The 25,994-nt window shown below is 31.9% G+C and overlaps 1 protein-coding gene across 13 annotated transcripts in view; it reads right to left on the bottom strand.

Annotated features, from left to right (window-relative positions):
• Nucleotides 1-24,983, bottom strand: part of LOC134690879 (protein scribble homolog) — a 72,456-nt gene extending 47,473 nt beyond the window's left edge. For 12 of the 13 annotated variants that reach the window (XM_063551006.1, XM_063551014.1, XM_063551009.1 and 9 more), the window contains exons 1-15: nucleotides 24,648-24,983; nucleotides 24,446-24,563; nucleotides 23,059-23,137; nucleotides 16,693-16,782; nucleotides 16,099-16,219; nucleotides 15,468-15,542; nucleotides 8,302-8,446; nucleotides 7,585-7,657; nucleotides 7,184-7,229; nucleotides 5,282-5,481; nucleotides 4,306-4,478; nucleotides 3,702-3,832; nucleotides 2,445-2,558; nucleotides 1,683-1,803; nucleotides 601-866 (exon numbers count right to left, since the gene is read on the bottom strand). In XM_063551006.1, coding sequence (XP_063407076.1) covers nucleotides 601-866; nucleotides 1,683-1,803; nucleotides 2,445-2,558; nucleotides 3,702-3,832; nucleotides 4,306-4,478; nucleotides 5,282-5,481; nucleotides 7,184-7,229; nucleotides 7,585-7,657; nucleotides 8,302-8,446; nucleotides 15,468-15,542; nucleotides 16,099-16,219; nucleotides 16,693-16,782; nucleotides 23,059-23,137; nucleotides 24,446-24,563; nucleotides 24,648-24,809 — 1,914 coding nt within the window. In that variant the 5' untranslated portion in view covers nucleotides 24,810-24,983. The remainder of the gene's footprint in view (nucleotides 1-600; nucleotides 867-1,682; nucleotides 1,804-2,444; nucleotides 2,559-3,701; nucleotides 3,833-4,305; nucleotides 4,479-5,281; nucleotides 5,482-7,183; nucleotides 7,230-7,584; nucleotides 7,658-8,301; nucleotides 8,447-15,467; nucleotides 15,543-16,098; nucleotides 16,220-16,692; nucleotides 16,783-23,058; nucleotides 23,138-24,445; nucleotides 24,564-24,647) is intronic. The other variant, XM_063551012.1, reaches the window with a different exon arrangement.
• Nucleotides 24,984-25,994: the final 1,011 nt, after the last annotated feature.

The following is a 25,994-nucleotide window of genomic DNA, read 5'->3' as shown; positions in this document are numbered from 1 at the left end:
TGTTATGAAGGCCGGGTCAACGTATTTGACGTCACAAAGACATGATACGGAATAATATTAAGAGCTGAACAGAGTGATATAGACAGTGGGACGACCGATAGATGTTAACATCCCTGGCATTTGGGCTTCAGTGAATAGTTGTCTCCTTGTTTATAATTTATTTTTCTTTCAAATTCTTACGGTATCACATAGTATTAGCAAGAGACTGTAATAAAAGAGTTTACATACCTTTAAATTACATATATATATACAAAACATGTATCTATATAAAAAAGAAGATGTGGTATGATTGCCAATGAGACAACTATCCACAAAAGACCAAAATGACACAAACATTAACAACTATAGGTCACCAAACGGCCTTCAACAATGAGCAAACCCCATACTGCATAGTCAGCTATAAAAGGCCCTGATAAGACAATGTAAAACAATTCAAACGAGAAAACTAATGGCCTTATTTATGTAAAAAAATGAATTATGCTCTTTTAAACCGAAAGACAAAAATGACATGTGACAATGAATCAATAAACCAGAGGCATTATTTCAGCTACTATCATTAACATTGCATTCATTTCTTAATTTACAAAACTATTGACATACATCATCAGAATCAGAATATTCCTCTTTATCCTGATCTTGCTCCTCATGCTCCGTTTCACTCTTCTCTCGTGTTTCTTCCTCTACTTGGTCGTCATAGTAACCATTGTGCTCCTCATAAGTGACCTTGGGTGCCTCAGAGATAATGACCTCCTTGATAAGAGGCTGTGTTTCTTTAGCATGCTCCCTATCATCTTCCTCCTCTTTCTCATGTTTGTGTCTATGATCAGAGGGTCCATGGTAGCGAGGTGGTCCCTCTAATTCAGGAGCTGAAGTAAAATTTCATAAATCATTAAAACTAGTAAACTAGAGCAAGTTCCCAGAGTTTCAAATTCTTTTATACAAAATTTCATTTATTAAAATACTACAGAATTATATACTGTGGATTATTTATTATTAGTTGGGTACCCATTTTCATTGATTTTTGTGTTTTAAGCTGAACTACAAATTTAAATTTTATATAGACCAGTAATAAGATTTTTGAAAAAAACATGACATTAAGAAATCACATAATTGCAAATTTTTCTCAATGCAGGAAAGTTGGTACTAAGGATAAATAAATAAATCTACAGCATAAAATCTTTGGGGTTCAATCAAGTAGGAGAACATAATTTTGACAATACGATATGCCTGGGTTTTTTTAATATGCACTCTGATTATGTTTTATTTTCAGTTTTTGAAAACCTTCAGAGCATCAAGGTCTATCATATCTTGGATTTTGAAGAGAATAAATTGACTTCTCCTTCCAAAAGAGCATAGGGAGAATATTTTACTGTTGCTTGTTAATGCCACTCTCAGCACTATTGACTATAATGTTGGTTAATTTTATCGGTTGAGGGAACCAGAGTGAACCTGAGTGTATGGAGAGAACCACGACCTTCAGAAGGAAAACTGACATTTCAAGTAAATTATAATTGCCACATACTGGGTTAAAATTGCTCCCTCAGTGATGACAGGCTAGATGAAAAAATTAGCCACTAGTACAATTAGTGAGTCACTTAATCATGAAACTGATATTTAATATCAAAAACTTTGTTATGCTCATTTTGGGTTAAAAAAAAAACAACAATTAAGCATCAGCTTACCTTTTATAACAGGTGGATGTTCTGATTGGTGAGGACTCTTCTTTTCTGTATGTGGTTTTTCTACATCAATTGTCATAGACCATCTGGGATCATTGTCTCGTGATGGCATAAAAACTAGATCCTGAAACAAAAAAATGTTGCAAGTACTGAAAACAGTGTATCCCAAAAAGTATTTTTCAAATAAACTGTGAGGTACTTCTTACCGAAAATTGAGGGGCATGGGTATCTCATCATGATTCACGAGTTGATTTTTTTGGCTATCACGATTCACAAAAAATTAATTTCTATGATCACAAAAAAAAAAAAAAAATCTGCAGAAAAATGGATCAGGATAGCGAAAATGAGCCGATCTCGAAGACCGAAAATAACTCAACGTACAGTTAAGAATGAGGCCTGATAACAGAATGTTAAAGATTTCAAATATTTTTTTCAACACAAGTGCACACACTAAAATGCCTCACCTTCTTTACCAACCATTGATATTATGTTGATAGTCCTAAATATAAAGCTTGTGGAGAGGGCTTACATAGGCTATGTCTGTTGCCAAATCCAATTCAATTTATTTGAATAAAATATTGTTTAAACTAAATATAAAGCTTTATTAGATACTACATAAACTTAACATGATCCACGAATATGAGGCCAAGGGCCATATAAACCAAACATTTAATTCTACAGTGAATAATTTTTATTTAATCATATAAAATGTATAATTTTTATAAGGTAGCATTTATAAGAAAAAAATCCTTGTTTAAACATTACCTCCTTTTTCTTTTCCTGATGTGGGATGACATGGCCGTCAATAGATGTTTTTCCTTTCAAGAAACGTTTCTTAAGATCTTTAGGATGGGGAGTATCATGCCTCTGGAAATGGCTCTATATATACAGAAAATATACAAGATAGAATAGAGAACAATGCAGCAAAGAATCATTCACATGCAGTACCCATAAACAACCAATTTAATTTTTACGCCAAAACATGCTATAATATAGATAATGCAAAAATTCAAAGTAGTTGGTAATAAAATAAATATTTAATGTTCATTTGAAGGAATGAAGAGTATCAACAGTCTTAGCAACAAAAATAAAAGTTATATTTGATTTTTTAGGAACGAAATCCCCCCCTAATTGACTCATATGAATAAAGTTACCCAACCCTCAATAACAGTGTATAAAGATGAGTAATTCTTTTTAAGCTGCTGAATAATGAAGCTGCAATCCATAGCATAACTTTGCAGATAAAAGAATTGTAAGAATTTAAAAAGCACAAACAGTTGGTACAGCATCCTAATGAATAACTTCTCTTCATGTTTATTGCACCTTTTTCGAGAAAACAAGAAAAAAAATCACTCTTTTTGGAGAAAAAAAGAAAAGGCAAAAATCAAAACAAATATAACCTGCTAAATTTTGATTATATATTTAACAGCTTCATAAATTGCATTTGTAGTGTAAGTTGCATTTGTAGCATACTTTGCATTCAATAGTAATATTCAGATTTACATAAAGACTGGAATGAAGTACAAGCTTAGTTCCTACAGCAATCAGAAACAGAACTTGCATGATAAAATATCATAAAAGGTGAAAAGAAGGCATAGATGACATATTGTCTCTTCAAAATTCCATCTGAAATTGTAGTGTTGTACAACCTCTGGCTTTTTAAAAAACATCTGTAAATTCAGTAATTATTGCGAGGTTTTTATTATTGCGAAAAATGCGACAGATTTGTAAATGCAATAATTTAAGCTCGCATTTTGAAATATTTTATATGAACTAAACAGGATTTATCTCAAAATCGTAAAAATTAAAATCACATTTAAGTCTAAAATGACAAAATCGCAATAATAAATTCACGCAATAATTTCTAAATTTACAGTATCTGTTAAAAAATTGAACATATGGAGAGGAAGTATCAAATCCCTGGAGCTACTTGCTCCTTTAAAGAATGACCCCTCATTCCATCTAAATACAGATGCATGAATAAAAGTAATTTTATAACAGTAGAATCAAGATCAAACTAACCCCTTCACTTTCTGTGTCTGTGTCATCTTCTTTTGGTACATCAAAGTGGATTTTACTGTCTCTGTGACGCTCAATATGATCACTTAGTCGACTGTCTTGGTCGGTTGTGGTACTACCACGTAATAAATTCTCTGTAAAATAAAGTAATGTAATACTGTTGATACATTTGTTTCATAGGAAATAAGAAAACTAAATGAGAAACGTATTCATGGTGACATAACTTAAGAACGATAAAAGTGACACCACCCAAATTCATACTTTGATGTAGTTTTGTGGAAATAAGCATTGTCTATATGTTTCATTTGAAAAGAGGCATAACTCTAAAAAGGTAAAATTCGAACATGATCTGTGTTCAATGGTAATTAGCATTGTGCATAAGTTTCATACATTTGGTTGAGGAAACTAAGCAAGATAGTTATGATCCCATTAATTTAAACTAAAATTTTGAGTATTTTTTTTTATGAATTAAACAGGATTATTGTCAATATTGCAAAAATTTAAATTGCATATGTCTAAAATGACAAAATCGCAATAATCAATGCATGCAATAATTTCTGAATTGACAGTATCAATAACTATGAAAATTAATGTTATTAAAACCTACCCATACTTTCTGTGTGGAAGTCCTGCTGGGGTAACAGAAAACATGTCAGGACTTGTTGTCCAGTCCTCTCATCAAAATCTGTCTGGAATTTTAACATGGGTTTTGCCTGGTTCTCAGACAACCACAAGGCTTTCAGATTTAAATTTGCTACAGTTATAGGTAAATATTCTAACCTGAAACAAAAAGGAAATTGTAAGTCAGATTTATTTTTAAATCATCTCACATTATGATTAATTAAATGTAGTAAGTAATATACTATAAGCAACTCATTATTGCAACTTCCACAAGTTAAAATACAACATGAATACTATAAAACAAAATTAATCTCTAATGAGAATTTATCCAAAAAGAATGCAAATTGCACAAATAAATCTTTGGCAGCCAGCAATACAAGTATAAACCTAAAAAAAAGTGTCAGTGAAATAAGATGGATTACAGTATTTCATATCATCCTTATGAAGCTATATTCATGAATACAGTTTACCATGTTTTCTATGAAGTCTTAATTTTTCTAAAAATATAACTTTTATTTGTTTGTTATAAATGGAACATATGTGTTGCAATAAGGAATGATTGTCACAAAACTGACAGATTTTTTACAAACTAACATTGTCTATGTGTGTTCTGCATGAGAATATGATTATATATATATATATCTGTACAATATATCTGGTGAACAGTATCATTGGAACCCTTTTTCTTTTCCAATCTTTACATAATTTTTCTGAGGGCTATTCCAGAAAAAAATGTATGGGGGGATTGGAAGGCAGTTTTGTCAGCACCTGCCACCCAGGCAATTGTTATTGAGAATTATAGTGCTTTATAGTGTGAAAAGATGCTATGATACCCATCACCCATGTATTATTAATACAATGTGCCTTCCAACCCCCAACCCCAATACATTTTTTTCTGGAATAGCCCTGATTAACTTTTGTAAATATATTTAACTTGCTGATATTTCATTTTGATTCTATACCTATTTCCAGACACATCTAAGACATGTAAATCTTCCAATCTTCCTAATTCCTGTGGCAACCTCAACAATCTGTTGTCTCGTAATGATAAGACGTTCAGTCGTAGACATTTACCAATTTCTACAGGGATGTCTGTCAGTCTGTTTCTGTCCACATTAAAAACTGTCATACTTTTTAATTTACCAATTGATATTGGCAAATCCTGAAAAATTATAAACACATTTTTTTTAATCCACAAAATTTGGTAGCATACATTTGCTTCCTTTACAGTTTTTGTCAATTAGCAGGCTGGTCAGTTTTCTCAATTGAATAGTTTCACATTGTTCATGTTGGAGTCTTTTAAAGCAGACCCCTAAGTACGGTTTGGGTTTTTCTCATTGTTGAAGGCCCTTTGAGTACCTTTTTTTGCTTACATCCACTTCATTTGAACGTTGTTGGATAGTTGTCTCATTGGCAATCACACCAAACCTCCTTATTTTTGTTAGAAGATCTGTGTTCTTATTCATATGGAGATGCTGTCAAATTTTACTGTCTCAAATGAAGTAATGATCTACATACAGTCAAACAACCTGTATTAAATGTTCATTCGTGGTAAATATGAAAATGAAATGCTCAAGATATGTGATTTTTTATTCAAGAGGTTTAGTTACATTCTGATGCCAACATTGACCCAGTGATCTGGAAGGTTTTTTTCACTATGGGCCCAGGGCCCCTCAAAAATAAATTCAATGGGCCATTTTAAAAAATAATGGGCCATGTTGTCAAATGAGTGGGCCATTCGAATTGACTTCTGTAAAAAAATAAAAAAAATCATTATTTTCTCATGTTTTGGAAAAGAGGTGTTGGTACAAGTTTACCTTCATGATTTAAAATAATATTGTTCCTGTGATTCTGTAATTTCAATGAACATTGAATATACAATAACTTCTTCCAAAACGGACAATATTAAAGATAAACCTTTATTTACAATGTTTAAACTGTTACTGTTGCCTTGGCTTGTTCATGTTCATGTTTTTTTTTAACATTAAATTTGGGTCTTCGTCGATACCATACTCATTCCAGACGTTCCGTATTAGAGGACATTTCAGGAACGTCCTCTGCACTTCTTGTGTTATTATTATTACTTCATCAAGATGACAAGAATAACAGTAGAGAGTACCATTAATTGATAGAACAAAACAATAATTCGCTGAAGTCATGTTTACAAAATGTCGAAACGAGCCAAAAACCAAAAAATGACAAGGACAGTTAAGCGCCTTTTACGGAGACAAAATATATATTCATAAAAAGGCTTCAGGGGTTTTCAATCGTAATACTAGCAAGCTAAACTAAATTAAAAGATTATTATTAAAGTTAAATCTCGTCTGTAATAGCCATTTCACAAATGTAAAGTTGTTTATAAAAAAATATATCATGAATGATGGTTAATTACGTTTTTTGGGTTATCAGTTAAACCGCATGGTTCTATTTTTACCATAGGAAAACACCCGAGACGTTTAACCGCATGGTTCTATTACCATAGGAAAACACCCGAGACGTCCTAAAAATATATAGGTGCTCCTATGTTTGGAGGAACATTATACAGTTGTGTACACACACATGGCGGCACGGAACACGATCGGAAATCTATTTGACGATATCTTAACGTTTCGAAACGATGTGAAAAATATCGTGCGCCACGTGGGCGCTTACATTTGTCACTATATGCGCCATTTCTGGTGAATATGCTCTATAGGCGCAGGGCGCACGTCCTTCCCGATCACTGTTGACCATGGAAAATGCATGGTGAGGATTGCAGGGATTTGATTTAGTAAGGTTTTTTGGAGAGTCTGAAAGTACCATTAATAGTAAAGCAGGTTTAACTGCAGTCATGGTAATGATTAAATCGAGGAAAATATACTCACTGATAATAAATTTTCTGTTATTATTAGCTCTTGTAGGTTATCACAACTGAAAAATACAAAATATGACAATGAGAATAAATTGTTAATATTATCAAACATTCAAAAATTGAAATTCTCAAAAATAGGAAAATTTAAAAACAGTTCTGAGACACTTTTATTTCAAAATTAACAGATCCTTCTTTGAAATCAAGTTTTGTAGACTTTTCAACTTTATAACTTGAAACAAATACAACCAAATCTTACTACTTGCTTGATGCTTAACATCAGCAAATAACATGCATCATACAGCACAAGCAAATTGAACAGGTTTTAACAAAAGCTGGACTCACTTATCTAAACTCCCACAGACTAACCACACTGAACAGTATGTAACATTTATTGTCAAACCACTATGTACTTACTTTCCTATTGTTGGGGTCAAGTTCAGCAGTCTGTTCTGGTCAATCTTAAATATCGTCAACTTTCTCAATCGTCCTAAAAAATAATATATTTGACAGTCCATAGTTATGATGGATATGAGATGTGCCATTGCTCATTCAACTTTAAAATAGTAAATGTCTCATTCTTAAATATTGTCAACTTTATTCAATCGTGATCATGAAATTGACGGTCCCTTTGAGGCTATTCAATAATTATGAATTCACAATTATTCTTTGATATGGGTTTTGCGGATATAGATTTAGTATGCAGATTGGCAAAAATCCAAGAAAATGCAAACATTCCTCAATCCACAAAACTAAATGAATCCACAATAATTTAATTATAAAAGTCATATTTTTGTATTTATCAGTTGATTTATTCAAATAAATTTTGTGATGATCCCTGTAGGTTGCCTTAACATTTGGAAGGCATGGTGTCTTTAATTAGGCAAGTTTCAAACAATGTTATTTTTTTTTATAAATTGCCAGAAAAGATAGTGATTGAAATAGAAAATTAAAATTTAAAATGTTTTCAAGCTAAAAACGAGCTCTAGAATAAATGAGTGTCTAGATGGGGTTTATATAATCAAGAATAACATGTATAATGGGTTAATAGCATAGAATAAAAGTGGGGGGGGGGGGGGGGGGGGGAGAAAGGAGAAAACCCATATCCAGACCCTCTACTGTTATAGACCTTACCAATTCCATCAGGAAGATTCTCCAAACAGTTCTGAGATAAACACAGATCTGTCAAACATTGTAAACCACCAAGTTCCTCTGGTAAGTAGTCCAGCTGGTTCTCAGATACATCAAGGATAGATAACTTCTTCAAATTGCCAATTTCCTGAAAGTAAACAGAAGCAAAACTTTATGCATGATTAATTTATATTTATTGAAATATTCATACTGTTTAAATTTAAACTTGCACATGATCACCGATTGTAGTAGAGGTCCTGCAGATTTGGTTCATATACATTAAAGACTATTAAAGGTCCAAAAATATGCCTAATCAGACAAGCAACTGTATTTTTTTGAGAATTTTTCTATGTGATACTCATATCTGCCATGCAAATGACATTTTGGTCTGGACAAACTTTTCATTTGCATGACCTGATGTGAGGCACGAAATGAAAAATTTCAAACTATCCAGATGACTGGTATGAATTTATTTATTACCGTACTTTATAAGTACTAGTTACTATTCAAGGGATACCTATTTTCAGGGATTTCATAAGCAAATGTGAACCACCAAATACGAAATCTGTAACAAAGTACTAAAATAAGAAAACCAGATGCTCTGCAGGGCGTAGCTTTATACGACCGCAGAGGTTGAACCCTGAACAGTTGGGGCAAGTATGGACACAACATTCAAGCTGGAGTCCGCTCTAAATTTGGATTGTGATTAAATAGTTGACACAGCATAGGTTTCTGACACAGAATGAATGTATTCAAATGAACTTAAAATTTTTGTTTTCTTAGAGCAATTCACTATGCTGTTGAATATTAATCCTCTCAAAAAAATGTTTGAAGAAATTTATGAAATTTCAAATGAAAAAAATTGAACCCAATTTTTTAATCACATCCCCCTTTCCCTTATTCCAAAACTAATTTCAATTAAGATATTCTAATGGAGTTTGCAACAATTACTACTCATTTAAATACATCATAAAATATTAAGATGTAAAAAAACTGCTTGTTATCACTGAATGGTAAAGATTATTTAAATTTATCAGTTGGTAGTAAAAAGTGAATATACATTGTATATTGTATATAACGAAGATTTAAGTTGATTCTGGACAAAGAAAGATAACTCCAATTAAAAAAAATTCTTGCAGATATTTCTGGCTTACTTTACTGGACAAAGAAAGATAACTCTTAATTAAAAAAAAATTTGCTATTTCACAATATTGTGAAATAAGATATTTCTTGCCATTGCACAATACTGTGCAATTGAAAAGACTTGCTATTGCACAATACTTAATATAATAATTTTAGATCCTGATTTGGACCAACTTAAAAACTGGGCCCATAATCAAAAATCTAAGTACATGTTTAGATTCAGCATATCAAAGAGGCTCAAGAATTTGATTTTTGTTAAAATCAAACTTAGTTTAATTTTGGACCCTTTGCACTTTAATTTAGACCAATTTTAAAACTGGACCAAAAATTAAGAATCTACATACACAGTTAGATTTGGCATATCAAAGAACCCCAATTATTCAATTTTTGATGAAATCAAACAATGTTTAATTTTGGACCTCGATTTGGGCCAACTTGAAAACTGGGCCAATAATCAAAAATCTAAGTACATTTTTAGATTCAGCATATCAAAGAACCCCAAGGTTTCAATTTTTGTTAAAATCAAACTAAGTTTAATTTTGGACCCTTTGGACCTTAATGTAGACCAATTTGAAAACGGGACCAAAAATTAAGAATCTACATACACAGTTAGATTCGGCATATTAAAGAACCCCAATTATTCAATTTTGATGAAATCAAACAAAGTTTAATTTTGGACCCTTTGGGCCCCTTTTTCCTTAACTGCTGGGACCAAAACTCCCAAAATCATTACCAACCTTCCTTTTATAGTCATAAACCTTGTGTTTAAATTTCATAGATTTCTATTTACTTATACTAACGCTATGGTGCGAAAACCAAGAAAAATGCTTATTTGGGTCCCTTTTTGGCCCCTAATTCCTAAACTGTTGGGACCGAAACTCCCAAAATCAATACCAACCTTCCTTTTGTGGTCATAAACATTGTGTTTAAATTTCATTGATTTCTTTTTACTTTATCTAAAGTTATTGTGCGAAAACCAAGAATAATGCTTATTTTGGCCCTTTTTTGGCCCCTAATTCCTAAACTGTTGAAACCAAAACTCCCAAAATCAATCCCATCCTTTCTTTTGTGGTCATAAACCTTGTGTCAAAATTTCATAGATTTCTATTAACTTAAACTAAAGTTATAGTGCGAAAACCAAGAAAATGCTTATTTGGGCCCTTTTTGGCCCCTAATTCCTAAAATATTGGGACCAAAACTCCCAAAATCAATACCAGCCTTCCTTTTATGGTCATAAACCTTGTGTTAAAATTTCATAGATTTCTATTCACTTTTACTAAAGTTAAAGTTAGAGTGCGAAAACTAAAAGTATTCGGACGACGACGACGACGACGACGACGCCGACGCCAACATGATAGCAATATACGACGACCGCAAATTTTGAAGGTCGTATAAAAATGTTGAAGAGCTACATTAGTATCTGATCCATTTTTTGTTGTTGTAAAATCAATAAAAATCAAGGTCAAATTGTCTAAGGTCAACTTCGCCTGAGGAATATATAACCTTAAATATTTCTAAATGGTCAATAAAAGAATAGTATGATATTAATCATGTCAGTGCAGATGAACTGTCTACTGCTCAGTTAGCCGGTTGATCCAGTGTTCAGCAGTACGACTTCTGATGTATATCTTCAAGGCCTAGGATCACTTCATTAATACCTCATTACCATTGACAAAAAAATCCTCATATAATAGTCATATAACTGAATTATAAAATCAATAAACCAATCTTCCTTCCTGGTTATATAGTTTTTGTCTGTTAATTATCTTATCATCAATTCAATACTAACGGTAAAATAATAGATCAGTAAAATAATAGAATCGGTAAAATAATAGATCATGTCATTTAAGGTTTCCATTCAATGGCAAGTGTTTATATCTGAATTCTGCCTGAATTTTATTCATCCAATTTCAAAAAAAATAATTTCAAGGTTAGAAGTCGACAATTTCAGCAGGAAATCATATTCGTTCATTTTGGAAATGAGATTGAAAGGCTTTAAGCAATTATGAAACCACAATGTTTCCGAAACTAATAATATGACATAACATTGTATCTTGACAAAATTTAACTAAACAATAAATAACATTTAGGCTAGAATGGTGGTTTATAAGTGTTTTTTTTTATTTGGATAAGATTGTTGTTTTTCTCATTTGATAGGTTTTACACATGTCATTTTTGGGGCCCTTTATAGCTAGCTGTTTGGTGTGAGACAAGGTTCCGTGTTGAAGACAGTACCTTGACCTATAATGGTTTATTTTTATTTATTGTGACTTGGATAGAGAGTTGTCTCATTCAAACTTATACCACATCTTCTTATATCTACTAATCTGTAATGTAATAATCATCTCTAAATGTATTTGCATCGTGTGCAAGTTGAATAATTATTTTAATGACCATCTCCAACAAAATTTATTGATTTGAATACTTACAAATTTCTAAGTAACAAAAGCCTGCAGAAGCATAATCCATTAAAATTAAGATGTGATCATTTTCCCCTTGGAAATTAGACTTATTTCATGGAAACATGGATTTAACTTCTATCAAAGAAATAGATATCAGTTATGTTCAGTTGCAAGAGATTTAATTGATTTGATGGGAGCTTTCCTGACCCTTTGGGAATTGCCTTTTTTACAAACAAATATAAGGGAATTCAAAATTACAATAAAAAATCTTTAATACTGTTTGACACAGAAGTTTATGCCATATTCAGAGGCTGGTTATGTTGAATATCATTTGACAATCTCAAATTTGATAGAAATAGATGTTTGTTGATCTAAAAATAATATATGACAAATGTAATAGATTAGAGCACCTGACAAATATTCCTTGGTCAAGCCGAGATGCTGCAACCACAGTAAGGTTTTGAAAAATTTGAAGAGAAAGGATTATAGTTTTGGAGGAAAATTGGTTGTGGTCAGAGCTTATTTTTGTCATTCATCCAAACAATATTTTCTTCCAAATATGTATATTTTCTTGGTATTTTTGAACATAAGTCATATTCCTAGTCATCATTTCTTCTGTAAAATCATCATATAATGAGAAAATCAATAAACAATCATTTAATACTAGTCACACAGAAGCTTGTCACTATTTTTAATTAGTTTTGTCTATCAGCCATGGTGCCAAGGCAGTGTAAGGCATAAAAAGAAATAGTGCTGTCATTGATTGATCTGACCTTATGCTTAAACAATCAAATAAGTAATAAGTACCTTTTGAGATGGGTCTCATTGGAGTCTAAGCGTGACACTAATATTTTTTGTAAGCGTGACACTTGAAAGTCAAATTATTGTATCGTGTAAACGGGAAATGATATCTAGCGGGACACTGGAAATTACATAAAAAAGAAAATTGCTTACGTACATAGTTAAAGCGGGATACGGGAATATGACAAAACAGTAAGACGGATCCGGGACCAGTACCTCCCAATGACACCCCTTTTGAGGACATAAGAACTTTTTTGGAGGGGTGGTAAGGGATAGGGTCTTAAAGATCAGACACACAGTGTCCTAATATTTTTCAAGGAGGGGAGAGCAGTTCACTATGCTTAAAGAAGGAGTTTCAAGCCAACTTTCGTTGATTTAGGCTAATCCATTTATATATTAGTAGGAGAGAAGGATGGGATTTGATTTTTTAAAAATCCCTACAACCAAGAACCATTTTTTAAATTATTTTGCATAATGGTAATACATGTAATAGTTACATACTGAAAAAGACCCATGACCCACATTCAATAATTTAACTTCCCTTCCTATCCTCCCACATACATTTTAATGGAATATCCTTACACCAATATAGAATTAATTTCACATAAAAGCATCTTCAAGGAACTAAAAGTTCTCTCCAATGGGTCCTCATATGTTTTTCTTATAAATTTAAATTGAAGATGATATTTCTTCCGAGTTAAATCTAGTCTATTGACTTGATTAATCCAGTTAAAATGGCATGTCCTTCCCAAGTAGAATCAGGCATCATCAATCCAGTCTTTCTGAAGTAGGATCATGCCTCATTAACCCAGTGCTACAACGTCTTATAATTATGACACCGACCAAATTAACCTTAAACGATCCTATATTGATTATGGACAGGTTTATATCGAGAAGTTTTCAAGCTATATATAGATGATTTCCTGTATCAAGGACCAATTAAATAAAGATAATCAATAAACGAAAGTGACAGGAGATAACAGAATTATCCCGAGTTAAGGACATGCGAATAACATCTCGGAAACATCTCGATGTACAGATGTAACCAATATCGTACAACAATATGGCCTATATCCTTTGGGAGAAAATAGAATTAGTGATCCTCTGCAGGAAGTCAGATATTAATTCCGTAACAATTCACTGATCAGTAATCAAACAAGAATCGTAAAAAAATACTGATCTTTACGACAAATATCAACAATAATAGCATCAACATTTACTTTCTTAGCTTGGAAGAAATTCTGAAGCAATTCCGTAATAATTCACTGATCAGTAATCAAAAAATGAATAGTAAAAAAAATATGATTTTAAAGACAAATAACAATATTATTAGCATCAACTTTTACTTTCTCAGAATGGAAGAAAATCTGAAGCTTCCATTTAAATCAATGAGGATTATCAACTGTATATTCATAGAGATCTAAGTGTTTTAAATGCAAAGTAACAACAGTAAAATCTACTTTAAACTCATATACTGCAAATTCAGAAATTGCAAGTAAAATTGAGAATTAAAATGGGGAATGTGTCAAAGCGACAACAACCCGACTTGCAAGTAGTTTATTTGATAAGCCATAGAAATTGTGTTACAACAAACTACATGAATATCAAATCGTGATCCATAAACAATCAGTCAGCTTTAACTTGGAATGTGAATCAATATCATAACTTTTTTGTATGTCTTTTTTTTTTTAAATCTTTGGACCAAAATAGAAAAAAAACTGATGTGTAAAAAATACTTCTATTCTCAAAATAAAACAGCAAAAAAGGCATTCAGAATAGAAAATCCATTTTACTATTTTATTTATAAAAAAATCTATATCATCAAACACGATATAAATAACTGTCAGATGAAAGTGCCATGTTAGGAAAATTAATTGATCATTTGGACAATGATAAATAAATACAACCAACATATTCATTTTAAATTATTTACAATATTAGAAATAAATGATCTTTCTATCATGACTAGTGTTTCATAGTTTGTTGTAACTATGTATTTACTAAATCTGATATAAAACAAATTACATTGTTGAGTTACAATAGCCAATGATTTTTTCTCTTGATCACTTATTATTGGGCGCTAATTATTTGCTATCCTGACCTTGATCAAAGTCTGCTTTCTCAAGTGTGTTCAATTAATTAATTAATACATGTAAACAAGTAATTGCGATCTGCAATTAGCTACATGTACTTTCTTTAAGTTGGATGCTAACAAGAAACATGTAGGAACTATATTCATTACTTCATTTTTGTGTGATTTACCCAACAATTGTCTTGTAATGGTCCCTTTAATGCCATTATGGGACTTAAAATTACGAGCATCAGGTTGATAATCATTGGAATTCTTAATTAATTTTTTTTTACAAATGAGTATCTGAAAATAAGTTGATTTTATATTCTTACAAAATTCCACACAAGCATAACAAAATGATGGTAACAGGGGGGAAAAGACACTCCATAAACATCCTGAACATGATATAGCACAACACAGAAAAATTAACATTTTTAAATTAACCTTATTTGAGTAATATTGAGTTATTTACTCAGTACTTTTAAAAGTAGTGAGAGGAATACTGTTAATTCAGATACACTTACCGGAGGTAATTCAGTGAGATCGTTACCATCTAACCATAGTTCCTGAAGGCTAAGTAAGGTACCTACAATGACCTATGATCTCTAAAGTAAGGGTAAAAACAAAGATAAACTTACCGGAGGTAATTCAGTGATATCGTTACCATCTAACCATAGTTCCTGAAGGCTAAGTAAGGTACCTACAATGACCTATGATCTCTAAAGTAAGGGTAAAAACAAAGATAAACTTACCGGAGGTAATTCAGTGAGATCGTTACCATCTAACCATAGTTCCTGAAGGCTAGGTAAGGTACCTATGATCTCTGGCTGCAAGATAAATAATCTTCATTGAAAAATTGCACATTCAAAATTGTTGGTGCATGTTAATTCTATTTAGTAGGATATAGCCAGAATGCAATCCTTCAAGAAAAATGAAAAATTCAACATTGACCAGCCTTCAAACAGTAAAATCTCATAATATTTCTAAATTCAAACAAATCTGATGTACGTTCAAATCCATAACTATCCTAAATTTTTTTATCTGTTAAAATTAATTTAAGGTTTATGTTCTTTTATTTTGCTAGAAATTTCACTTATTATGGCAAAAGAATTTCCCTGAAAAGAATATATCAATTTCAGTTAGGCCAAAAAAAATATATGTGTTTCCTATTCCATCTTTGGAAAAATATTGGGTAGGTACAGATTTTTTTATATTTTACAATTATTTTTTTTACATGTATTGAGTCTATGGGAGGGACATTCTGACTTTAACATGTTTATTAACAGTAGAAAATGTCATATTTTTTTTTTAGGGAAGGCTACTTTTGAGGAGGGTAGGGCAATAAGAAACACATCTTTTTATAATTGGCCTTATTATACTTACCAATTCATCGATCTCATTGCTGCCTAAATCTAAAATCTCTAGTTTGCTTAAAAATGAAATAGACTGAGGAAGATTCTTGATCATGTTTTCACGTAGTTCTAATGATACTAAGTTGGATAAACTGAAAGTAGAAATCGTAAAGATAATTAAACTCATGAATGTCAGACACAGATAAAGACAATGTCATAATTATTTGTCAATATTTTACATAAGGCAAATATTTAATTTCATTCTTAATGATACATTATTTCAAGCACTTATCTGCTTATCAATCGTAGCATGTACATTTATAGAATCAAACTTCAATCCTTTGACTGTTGGGAATATCAATGAAATATTTGTCACTGGACATTCAACACAAAACTTAATTAATCAGTCTACATGTACATGTACGGTACACAAAACATTTTTCTATCCTTTTACTGTCACAAATATACATAATATTTGTCACTGGACATTTAACACATAAAAATTTATCAATATACATATATACATGTAGTACACCAACCATGTTTCTATCCTTTGACTGTTAAAAATATTTGTCACTGGACATTTTTCAAACAAAATTTAAAATTCAACTATCGTTAACCTTACCTTCCAATATCCTGAGGCAGTCGGTCCAAGGAAACATCGTTTAATCCCAACCTTGTCAGGTTACGGAGCTGTGTAAACCCAGGTGGTAGTCTGAAAATTAAATGTATATATAGATGTTTTATATAATATCAATGCAAAAATCAAAACCAACCAACTCTTAGTCTGAGAAAGTTTTTTGGTTTGTAAAATGATAAAACAGGCAAAAGGTTATAGAAAAAGTAAGTTAGATCAAAAAGGGTAATAGCAATGTCCAGTATCTTCTGATTACTGTGGAGTCATCATTATTCATGAGGTTAAATTTAACATGGGTTTCATTGGTATGCATTTAAATGTTGAACCTAATGAATTTACAGGATTCCTGCTTAGGATTTTTGAAGGCAAGTCCAGGGACTCGTCATTTTTGGGCATGGTTAGTCCAACAGCAAGAAGAACATAATTTATTGCAATATAATGTAATATTAAAGTCTCCATGGCCTACCACAGCAATGAAATGACGTCACATTAAATTCAGATTTCTTTTAAAATTAAAAGCTATAAAAATATGATACTTGTGTTTAACTGTGTTCAGTTTATACAAAATATTTCAATCTTGATGCATCTGTGGACTCGCCAGTTTTAGAAATGAAGAGTCCAGACAGATTTTGATGAGTCCAGAATCCATAGACTCGCCTTAGTAAGAACCCTGATGAAAGTTTTTTATATGCTGGTTTGCAGACTGCATTTAGATCCAAAAATTCAGAAATCCACAGTTTTATAACATAAATATCCACAACAGCCATACCCTTATTACCCTAGTCTATGGGTTTCATGCTTTTATAAATAATGTTTTTCAATTTTTTTTAATAAATAATTTCTGATAACCTAACTAGAGGTGCCTATTTCTGCCAAAGCATCAACATTATCATACATCATCCATATGGAATTTCTAACTACACATGTATAGCTTTGATTTGATGTTTGGTGTTTTAGCACTGCATTTAGCCTATTTATCATTAGTGTAGGAAGCCTGAGTGCCTAGAGAAAACCACTAACCATCACTAGGAAAACTGGCAATCCTAGTCAATTTTAAAAGATTTGAGTAAAACTCACAATCTCAGAGGTAACAGGCTAGTGATTACAGTAGTAACTTCTTTGACCACTTGGCCACCAAGGCCTTTGCATAGCTTTGAAAAAAAACCTTTCTAAACAAGTCACATGACAAAACTTAAGTGTTGGTTTGAAATGCTTGCTATTATCCTATTGAAGGCTGTATTTTTACCTATAATGGTTTACAGTCTCATTGGCACTAATACCATATCTTCTTATACCGATGTACAATGTACTTATTGAGGCAGTACATAAATATACTACTTTAACCTATAATGGTTTACTTTTTAAATTGTTATTTGGATGAAGAGTTGTCTCATTGGCACTCACACCACATCTTCCTATATCTATCTTATATGTTTGATATTTTCAAATTATATCAACTAAAGGTCAACACTTTTAAAATTAGCAACACTGACTTTATCGAAAATAGACACAAAAATCTCCTTATAAGCTGTAGCTAAGCCAAAGTCTAGCTAAATCAATTATGTGTGCCATGTCAATTTGAAGTTTCAACATGGATGGGATGACAGGATTCCAGAAAACATTCTAGTGATATCAAATTATTGTATTATAAATATGACAGCTATCATGATTTACAGGGAAAAGTTTTTATCCTAATTTGATGGACGAGGTATGGGAATATAAAAGCTTTTAATTGAGATTAATAACAACGAAAAAACAGAGCCATCAATATGATTGAAGTTTTACCACTTCAAGTCAGACCAGGAAAAAAACAATGTCTGTAGAAGTTTCACCAACTTCACCTAATTAGATAATCTACCCAATCACTGTTCTCTCCAGGGCTTTATAACACCATAGAACATTATAAATATATATATGGTTCTATAATTGAAGAGATACAGCGCTGTTTCAAACCCAATGGCGGATCCAGGATTGGAACCCCACTTTTTTCAATGCATTTGAAGGGGACATATAGTTGCCCCCCCCCCCTTTTTTGTCCTGTGTTGGGACCCCACTGACCCCCTTTTAAAAATGCCTGGATCCGCCCATGAAACCCCAGGACTCATGGGAGAATATTAATTGGTATTTTAAGTGAAACCCAGAGAATATATATTTATTGGTACGTAAAACACATCTAAGTCGAGATGCAAGAAGTCCCAAATAGTCTTTAATTAAAAAAAAAAGAAAAGGTTATATTAAATTCCCTTATAAGTACCTACTCCTTTTTAAAAAAATATGCAGTTTTAATAAACAGGCTTCTATTTTAGTTTTTGTCTTATTTCAGGTTCATTATAAGACAGGAGTTGATTGAGGAGAACCTTGGCATGAGACATTCAAAGGTGCCGACAAGGTTAACATGTTGGACTTACAATGTACAAATAATGTACATTGTGTAAAATGTACATGCTGTAAAATGTACATGCTTTAAAATGTACATGCTTTATTGAACTGCACATGTAATTATAAATTAAAGATGTTAAATATTCCTAAATGCAAATGTAGGAGATTTTCACCTATACAGTAACATAGATCCAAAAGACATTCAGTGCATGTTTATATAAATATACTTTACAATATACACACTGCATGTTAATTTTGAACATGCTAAATATATAACATGTAAATTTAAAGGACAATTTTTCAAAATACAAATGCCACTGAAGGAAAAGGACATTTAATAATAAGATGTTAGGCCAAAAAAAATAATATGCGTGTTTCATATTACATCTTTGAAAATAAATAGGGTAGGTAGGTAGTTATTTTTCTTATATTTTTTTTTACATTGAATGAATATATGGGAGAGAAATTCTGACTTTAAAAGGGCTAAAATTGAAAAGTGACAAAAAACTTAAGGGAAGGATTGTTTAGCTAAAAACATATGGTAGGTAGGGAAATTGAAACACATATTTTTTTATTTGGTCTAATAAGCTGTAAGATAACATTCTTTGACCTTGTCATGGCTTATCAAAACACCTAATATTCTGTTGTAATGCACAGATACAATGAACATTTAATCTAGAGGGTTGTTTAAATCCTTCCCTGTCACATAAATAATTAGAGATTCAGATCAGTAATCCGACTGACCTGCATACTCAGTAAATATTTACAAAGATTGGGATCAAATACTATAAACAGGTGCCCCCTGTAAGATGTTTTTTAAATTGATAAGTTCAATTTGTCATAAATTCTTCCTTGGTTAGCCGTATCAATACAGTCGCTCTCATAGATAAATATTTGATGTTGGTCAATCTCATGAACAGATTTAAAATGATTATGTTACACATTATTACTAAATCATTTGTAAATGTCGTGAGCATTGTATGTTCTTTATAGTCAGCAAACTTTCAGGTGAAGAAATAATGTGTATATATTTAATACTACATGAATAATAATCTTCAGAAGTTAGTAGATTTTTTTTTGTATTTCAACACTCTTTCAACTGATGCTGTCATGCATATATCCAGCATTTGCACGATATTATGCAATAAAATCTACTTTAAAAGAAACCGTTAAGAAAATTCATAATAATATATGATCTGTTAATATTTCCCCTTCATTGAACTTGTTCAAGATAAGCAGTTGGTAAATTTTGTTTAATCAAAGCCAAAAAAAAAAAGAGTTTAATTCTGGAAACGAGTAAAGTCTAAAGACTAAATAAATTTAATTTTGGGTTTTAAAACTTTTCATCATTTTTTACATGAAACACGTGTTATAGCCGCTTTCACTGAGTGTGTAGGCGAAGGTAAAATCTTAAATAAGGTTGCTTGTTAGTTGAATCGTTAAGTCATTATTAGGTCAGGTATTCTACCCTCTGTTCAAAGTACTTGGCCTTGTTTGACAGATATATTGGTTTTCTGTGGGACTAGTCTACTCTTAAAGTAGGATTATTTACCTAACCTAACAATGACTTCACGCTTCAGCTAACAAGCAAGCTAACCAAAATATTACTTATGGTTACACACTTAATGAAACTGGCTGTAAATCATCAGAACCAGTTGACTTATTATGCATTTGATTAAGCAATACAGGATAATAATGGCCTGGAAGGTTACAAATACCATGTAAAATCAATTTTGATTGATAGATTGGTGTTTAACACCACTTCCAACACTGTTGTAGTATGTAGTGGCTGTCAGTGGCGAAAGCCTGAGTGCCGAGAGAGAACAAGTGAGCTTCTGTATGAACATGATGAATATTAATTTCGGTAATATTCAACTAACAAAAATAGGTTTAACTCCGAGGAGAGAATACAGATCTGTGAAAGGAGTAAGTAAAATAAAGCCTTCAAGTAGTGCCTCCTATTTATATCTAAAATTTCTAATCATGATTTATTGACCAAAATTACAATGAATTATTGTTTAACATTGACTGGGTCTGAAATATGCCTGTTTTGCTGAAAATTGAAGTCTCTTAATCATCTTGCAGTCATGAAGTCTCACTTTTCACTTGAAAAGAGTTTAATATAGACTTTAAATTTTAGACCTTACGGAAATTGCTCCTTTATAAGAGGATACTAACCATGCTAACTGACTGCTTAAATTTAAGGACTAACATAAAATATTGTGTTTCCTTAATCCCAACCGTCCCTGTAAAAACAGTCGGACTCATAAAATGTTATTGTCAAAACTAAGTTAAATATTATTTAATTAATTTCTGATTTTCAGGCTTGCCAGATCAACAGATATTGTTCCAGCTTTTGGGAAAAAAAATAATTATTTCCCTACCTACCTACCCACAGCTTGCTTGACAGGGTAGGGATTGGGGAAATAAACAATATATAATAACTTAGGCTTTAGGCTAATTAAGGGTGGTATCAGGTGCATCTTGATCAATGACCTTTACTTTTTCAAACAACTGATGGAACTCAATCTCCTTTCTTAATTTTGGAATAAACAAATTTTGAGGCCCCCTCTCATGATAATTTCGGACTCTGGCCACTGATTTATAATGTTTCTTTAATAATTTGCTAAGAAATATTCATGACATTTTCAGTTTGAGCAGCCTAAAAGTGCTGATAGTCATTTATAGATTAGCGTTTCTGGCAGCTGCTTTTTCTAAGAACAAGGTATAGTGCTCCAAGTCTAAATCTTCCAAGTACATGATATGCGGTAACACACCTTGAGCATCATAAAATTATAACTCAAATGAATCGTTGGTTCCCCTACAAATTGGGCCACATGTAAAAGAATACATGTTTCCCTCCCCCAGGTCTACCATTTGTAAGCAGACCAGGAAGGCAGAATAATTTTTTTTAACTGGATGTCATAGCCATCATGGTCACATGAATAGTTCGACTTGTCCAGTTGAGGCCATTTAACAGTTGTTTGTTCTGAATTTGCAAGTATTTATTCAAATTATCAATCCCTTTGCTTTCAAGCAATTTTCAAAAATGGAAACGAATTATTTTCAGGAATAAAAAAAAGCTTTACATTTTTTGTGGAAAATAATTTTTTGACATGGGGGCTTATTTTTTACCTGGGTGGGGGAGGGAAATCAAACATATTTTTAATATAGGCCTAAAAAAATGCATACAATTTAAAATTCATAGAGAAATTAAATCATCAACAGTAATTGTACTCAGTGGAGGTCACTTCAAAAATGTTTCAATTAAATTTTACAAGAAGTTAACATTTGTAAAAATTCATGTCAGAATGGAGAATCTATAATGTAATCTAATGTAAAAAGTCTGTGTGGGAGAATTCTGTATCAAGTATCAAATTAGGTATTGCAGGATACAAGCTTTAATATTTACAGTAGAGACTAAAAGTAAGGCAAAAAATAAATGTCTGTTTACGGTTACCCAACCTACCCTAATTTGAGAGCCGACCCTGCAAATACCATGACTCCAAGAATTAAAGATGTATATTGTTCAAAAAATATAACTGACACAAAACCAATTGAATTGCCAGTAAACTTCAATATCTGAAGTTGACATGTAAATGTACTACATGTTCTGTCTAATACCAGGATAAATTCATATTCCATAGCAACAATGGTGATGATTTTTCACAGCTGATGGAGAACAGAGACACAAATTGGTGAATGTGGTTGCTTCTTTCTAATTATTTTCTCATTACTTATACATATTGGCACTTTAAACCAATAGCAATCATCATGGTTTGCCTAATTTGATGTAGTGTTTCAGCCAACACAAGCAAGAATGATGTTACCCTAAAAACACCTTTCGAGTACTGTATAAACCTTTTACAGTATCAGGCATTATTAGTGAACAGACAGCAGTTGGCAATATCCTAGATTGGTCCCATTCAACACTATATGTATAACAGTATGTTCTTATACTAACAAAAGACTTACTTTGTTAGAGGATTGCTGCTGACATCGAAGTCTTGCAAGTTTTTACAGAATTTTATGTTTTCAGGAATATCTCCAATATCTGCAACAGAAAAAGATAATAAGTCAATTAGTCAAGATACGTAGAATAACTGCAACTACTTAGCCAATCACGAAGTGTTCAGTTATTTATTAACATTTAGTTTACTGTGTAATGATTTGTGGGTGTCTTTCATAAAAGACCTTTCTGTTTTACTTTATATGATTAAACTTGCATTGTGTATACAGTGATGGTGTAATCATTTACCTAAACAATACAGAAATTCATTTTGCTGATAATTCAATGTGCGATCAGGGGCCTGTTGCTCAGTGGTTTCCATTGGTTCATGTCTGTCATATTGGTTTTTTATTGTAATTTGTTTTGTTATAAATAATGTCAATAGGTTTCTCTATTGAATTGTGTCATACTTTTTTTTTTATTTCAGGGCCTTTTAAAGTAGACTTGAAGCAGTACAGTATAATTGTTCTCATTGTTGAATGCTGAATGGTTGCCATATCCACTTCAATTTTGTGGATACTGTAGATGTATAATTGGCAAAGTCAATCATACAACATCTCTATTGCAATTATATAGAAAAAATACATGTAAATAGAATTGGTAGTCACAAAAAACAACCAGATTTTCAATTTTTTTTTGTCTAGGTTTTTTAGTGGTAAAAACACATCTATTTCGACTAATCATTTGTGGTAAATAAATATAATTAGTCACTAGATTATTAAATGTGTAAAGATCAAGTTATTACTCGATTGGTAATATAAAGTGACTTTAGTCATGTTTTTTATTTATGAGTAATAGCCTCTAAAGAAAAAAAATAAGAATACCTTGGTTATTTAGAAATTAAAATGTGTATATGATAAAAAAATAAATCATGTTTAACCAAGCTCAGGATAAATTGCAAGTTATTTATACTATCCCAAATACTAATGTTTGTATATAAACAGACTACAAACAGTCTTGTGTATATCAACAGGTGGTTTTATTAATTTTATTAACATTCTGATTTATCTTGTGAGTAACATCAACACATGGTGGATGTGGTCCACTGAATCTTGACAAAATGCCATACATTCCAAGATGATGAACAGGTCAAATAGAGTTATCTCCCTTTCCATGATATCAATTCAATTAGCATAGTCTTATGAATTTGAGTGTGTAAGCTGTAGTTATTTTGGTTTTGAAATTCTTAGAATGTTTATGTCAATAAAATTTATGATATACAAGTGAATCTCAAATTTATAAACAGAAATTTTGACACCCCGATTCATGCATCCAAAATGGCGAATGTGGTCTACTTCCGATTGCCTTCTGTCAAAGACAATTTTCAATATTCTAGCTACTGTAGAGACTTACCGTTCCGACTGATATCAAGTTCCATGAGGTTAATAAGATTTGAGATCTCTGGTGCGATTCTGCCGATTTCATTGTCGCTTAAACTCAGTTTTCTAAGCTGAACAAGTCGGTAAAATCCCTGAAATAAAATATAAACAATGTTAGATTACCGGTTGTTTTGCTTTAAATAAACATATTTGAACATACTGATTGATATAGTTACCTTTGGTAAATCCTTCAGCTGATTTGCATCTAATAAAAGTTCTTCTAAACAACGTGTGTAGCGTAAAATATCATCGGGCACATCTGTCAGATTATTGTGTCTCCTGTCTATATATTCAACTTGTCTATTGCAAGCTTTAAAAAGCGGTATACATTTAAACATCGTGAAAATCTAGTGCATATTATGGACAATCAATTCTAAAATATGTCATTTCTGTGTTAAAACCATAAAAGAGGAAGAAGTTCAAGGTAAAATCCCTTTCTAAAGGTAAAATCCTCACTCCAACGGAGCTTCTAATGCTACATTTAGCCGCGTGACGTCAGAAATACTCCCATAATGCAATGCGAAACAGGTACTCGGAATTTCTAGTTCCGTATCAATTTACATTTTTCCAATTAATCATTTTCTTCAAATTAAGGTAGACAATTGTTCACAAATATAAAAAGGTATTAACGAAATAAATTTCAATTATTTTACTTCACCATTTAAAAATAAGATACATATCTTTGTTAAATTGTCACATTTTGTATAATGTCTGAACGAAATTTATATATTAATAGAGTATATATTTTGTGACTATATAAAACTTACTGGAACTAATCTAGACAAAAGGGTCTAGGTGGGTATTAATGCACTGAAGTGCAGAAAATTGTCAATCTGACCAGGACAAGCTTTTTTCAAATTATTTTTATATGTCTTGTAATTTTATAGTAGTCTCAGGTCATATCTTATCATGTTTACTGTTGTATATTTACAGTAATGGGCATGCAATGTCCATAGTTGTTTTGTTAATTTTTTGTCTAACATTTATCGTTGATATATATTTTTATGTTTTTGTCCATATGAAATAAACTAAAAAAATATCTCATAGGCGGATTTAGGGGGCCGGGGGCCCGGGCCCCCCTTTCAGTGGGAAAATTTCTGGATCCGCCACTGTATCTTACCATAATTGGAAATAACTTTGGTAAATCTCACGTGACCCGGTATGACCAATTAAACCCGATCCACTATAAATAAATATGTTTTAACTAATTAAACCCGATACTATGCAATACAATCGCAATACAATGTTTTATTGTTAGCGATGTGTTTGTTTTCGTTCTGTGAGCTTGTTAATGCACAGGCGTAGCGCTATATACGAAAAAAAATCCCTCAAATCAATGATAGGACTAACTCAAAATTGAGACGAGGAGATTTGAATCATGTTGCATAATGGGGGGGGGGGAGGGGGTAGAAGGGGTCTTGATACCGAAATCCCGAGCTTAAAAACACCGGATCCCGGAGTCCTGATTAAGGTCCGACCCCACATACATAATGCTTAGTCATACATATAATACAATTCATTGT

This window comes from Mytilus trossulus, chromosome 11 (assembly GCF_036588685.1).
Source record: "Mytilus trossulus isolate FHL-02 chromosome 11, PNRI_Mtr1.1.1.hap1, whole genome shotgun sequence".
NCBI lineage: Eukaryota > Metazoa > Mollusca > Bivalvia > Mytilida > Mytilidae > Mytilus > Mytilus trossulus.
Note: the sequence above shows the minus strand (reverse complement) of the source record. Positions and strands in the feature narration are given on the sequence as shown.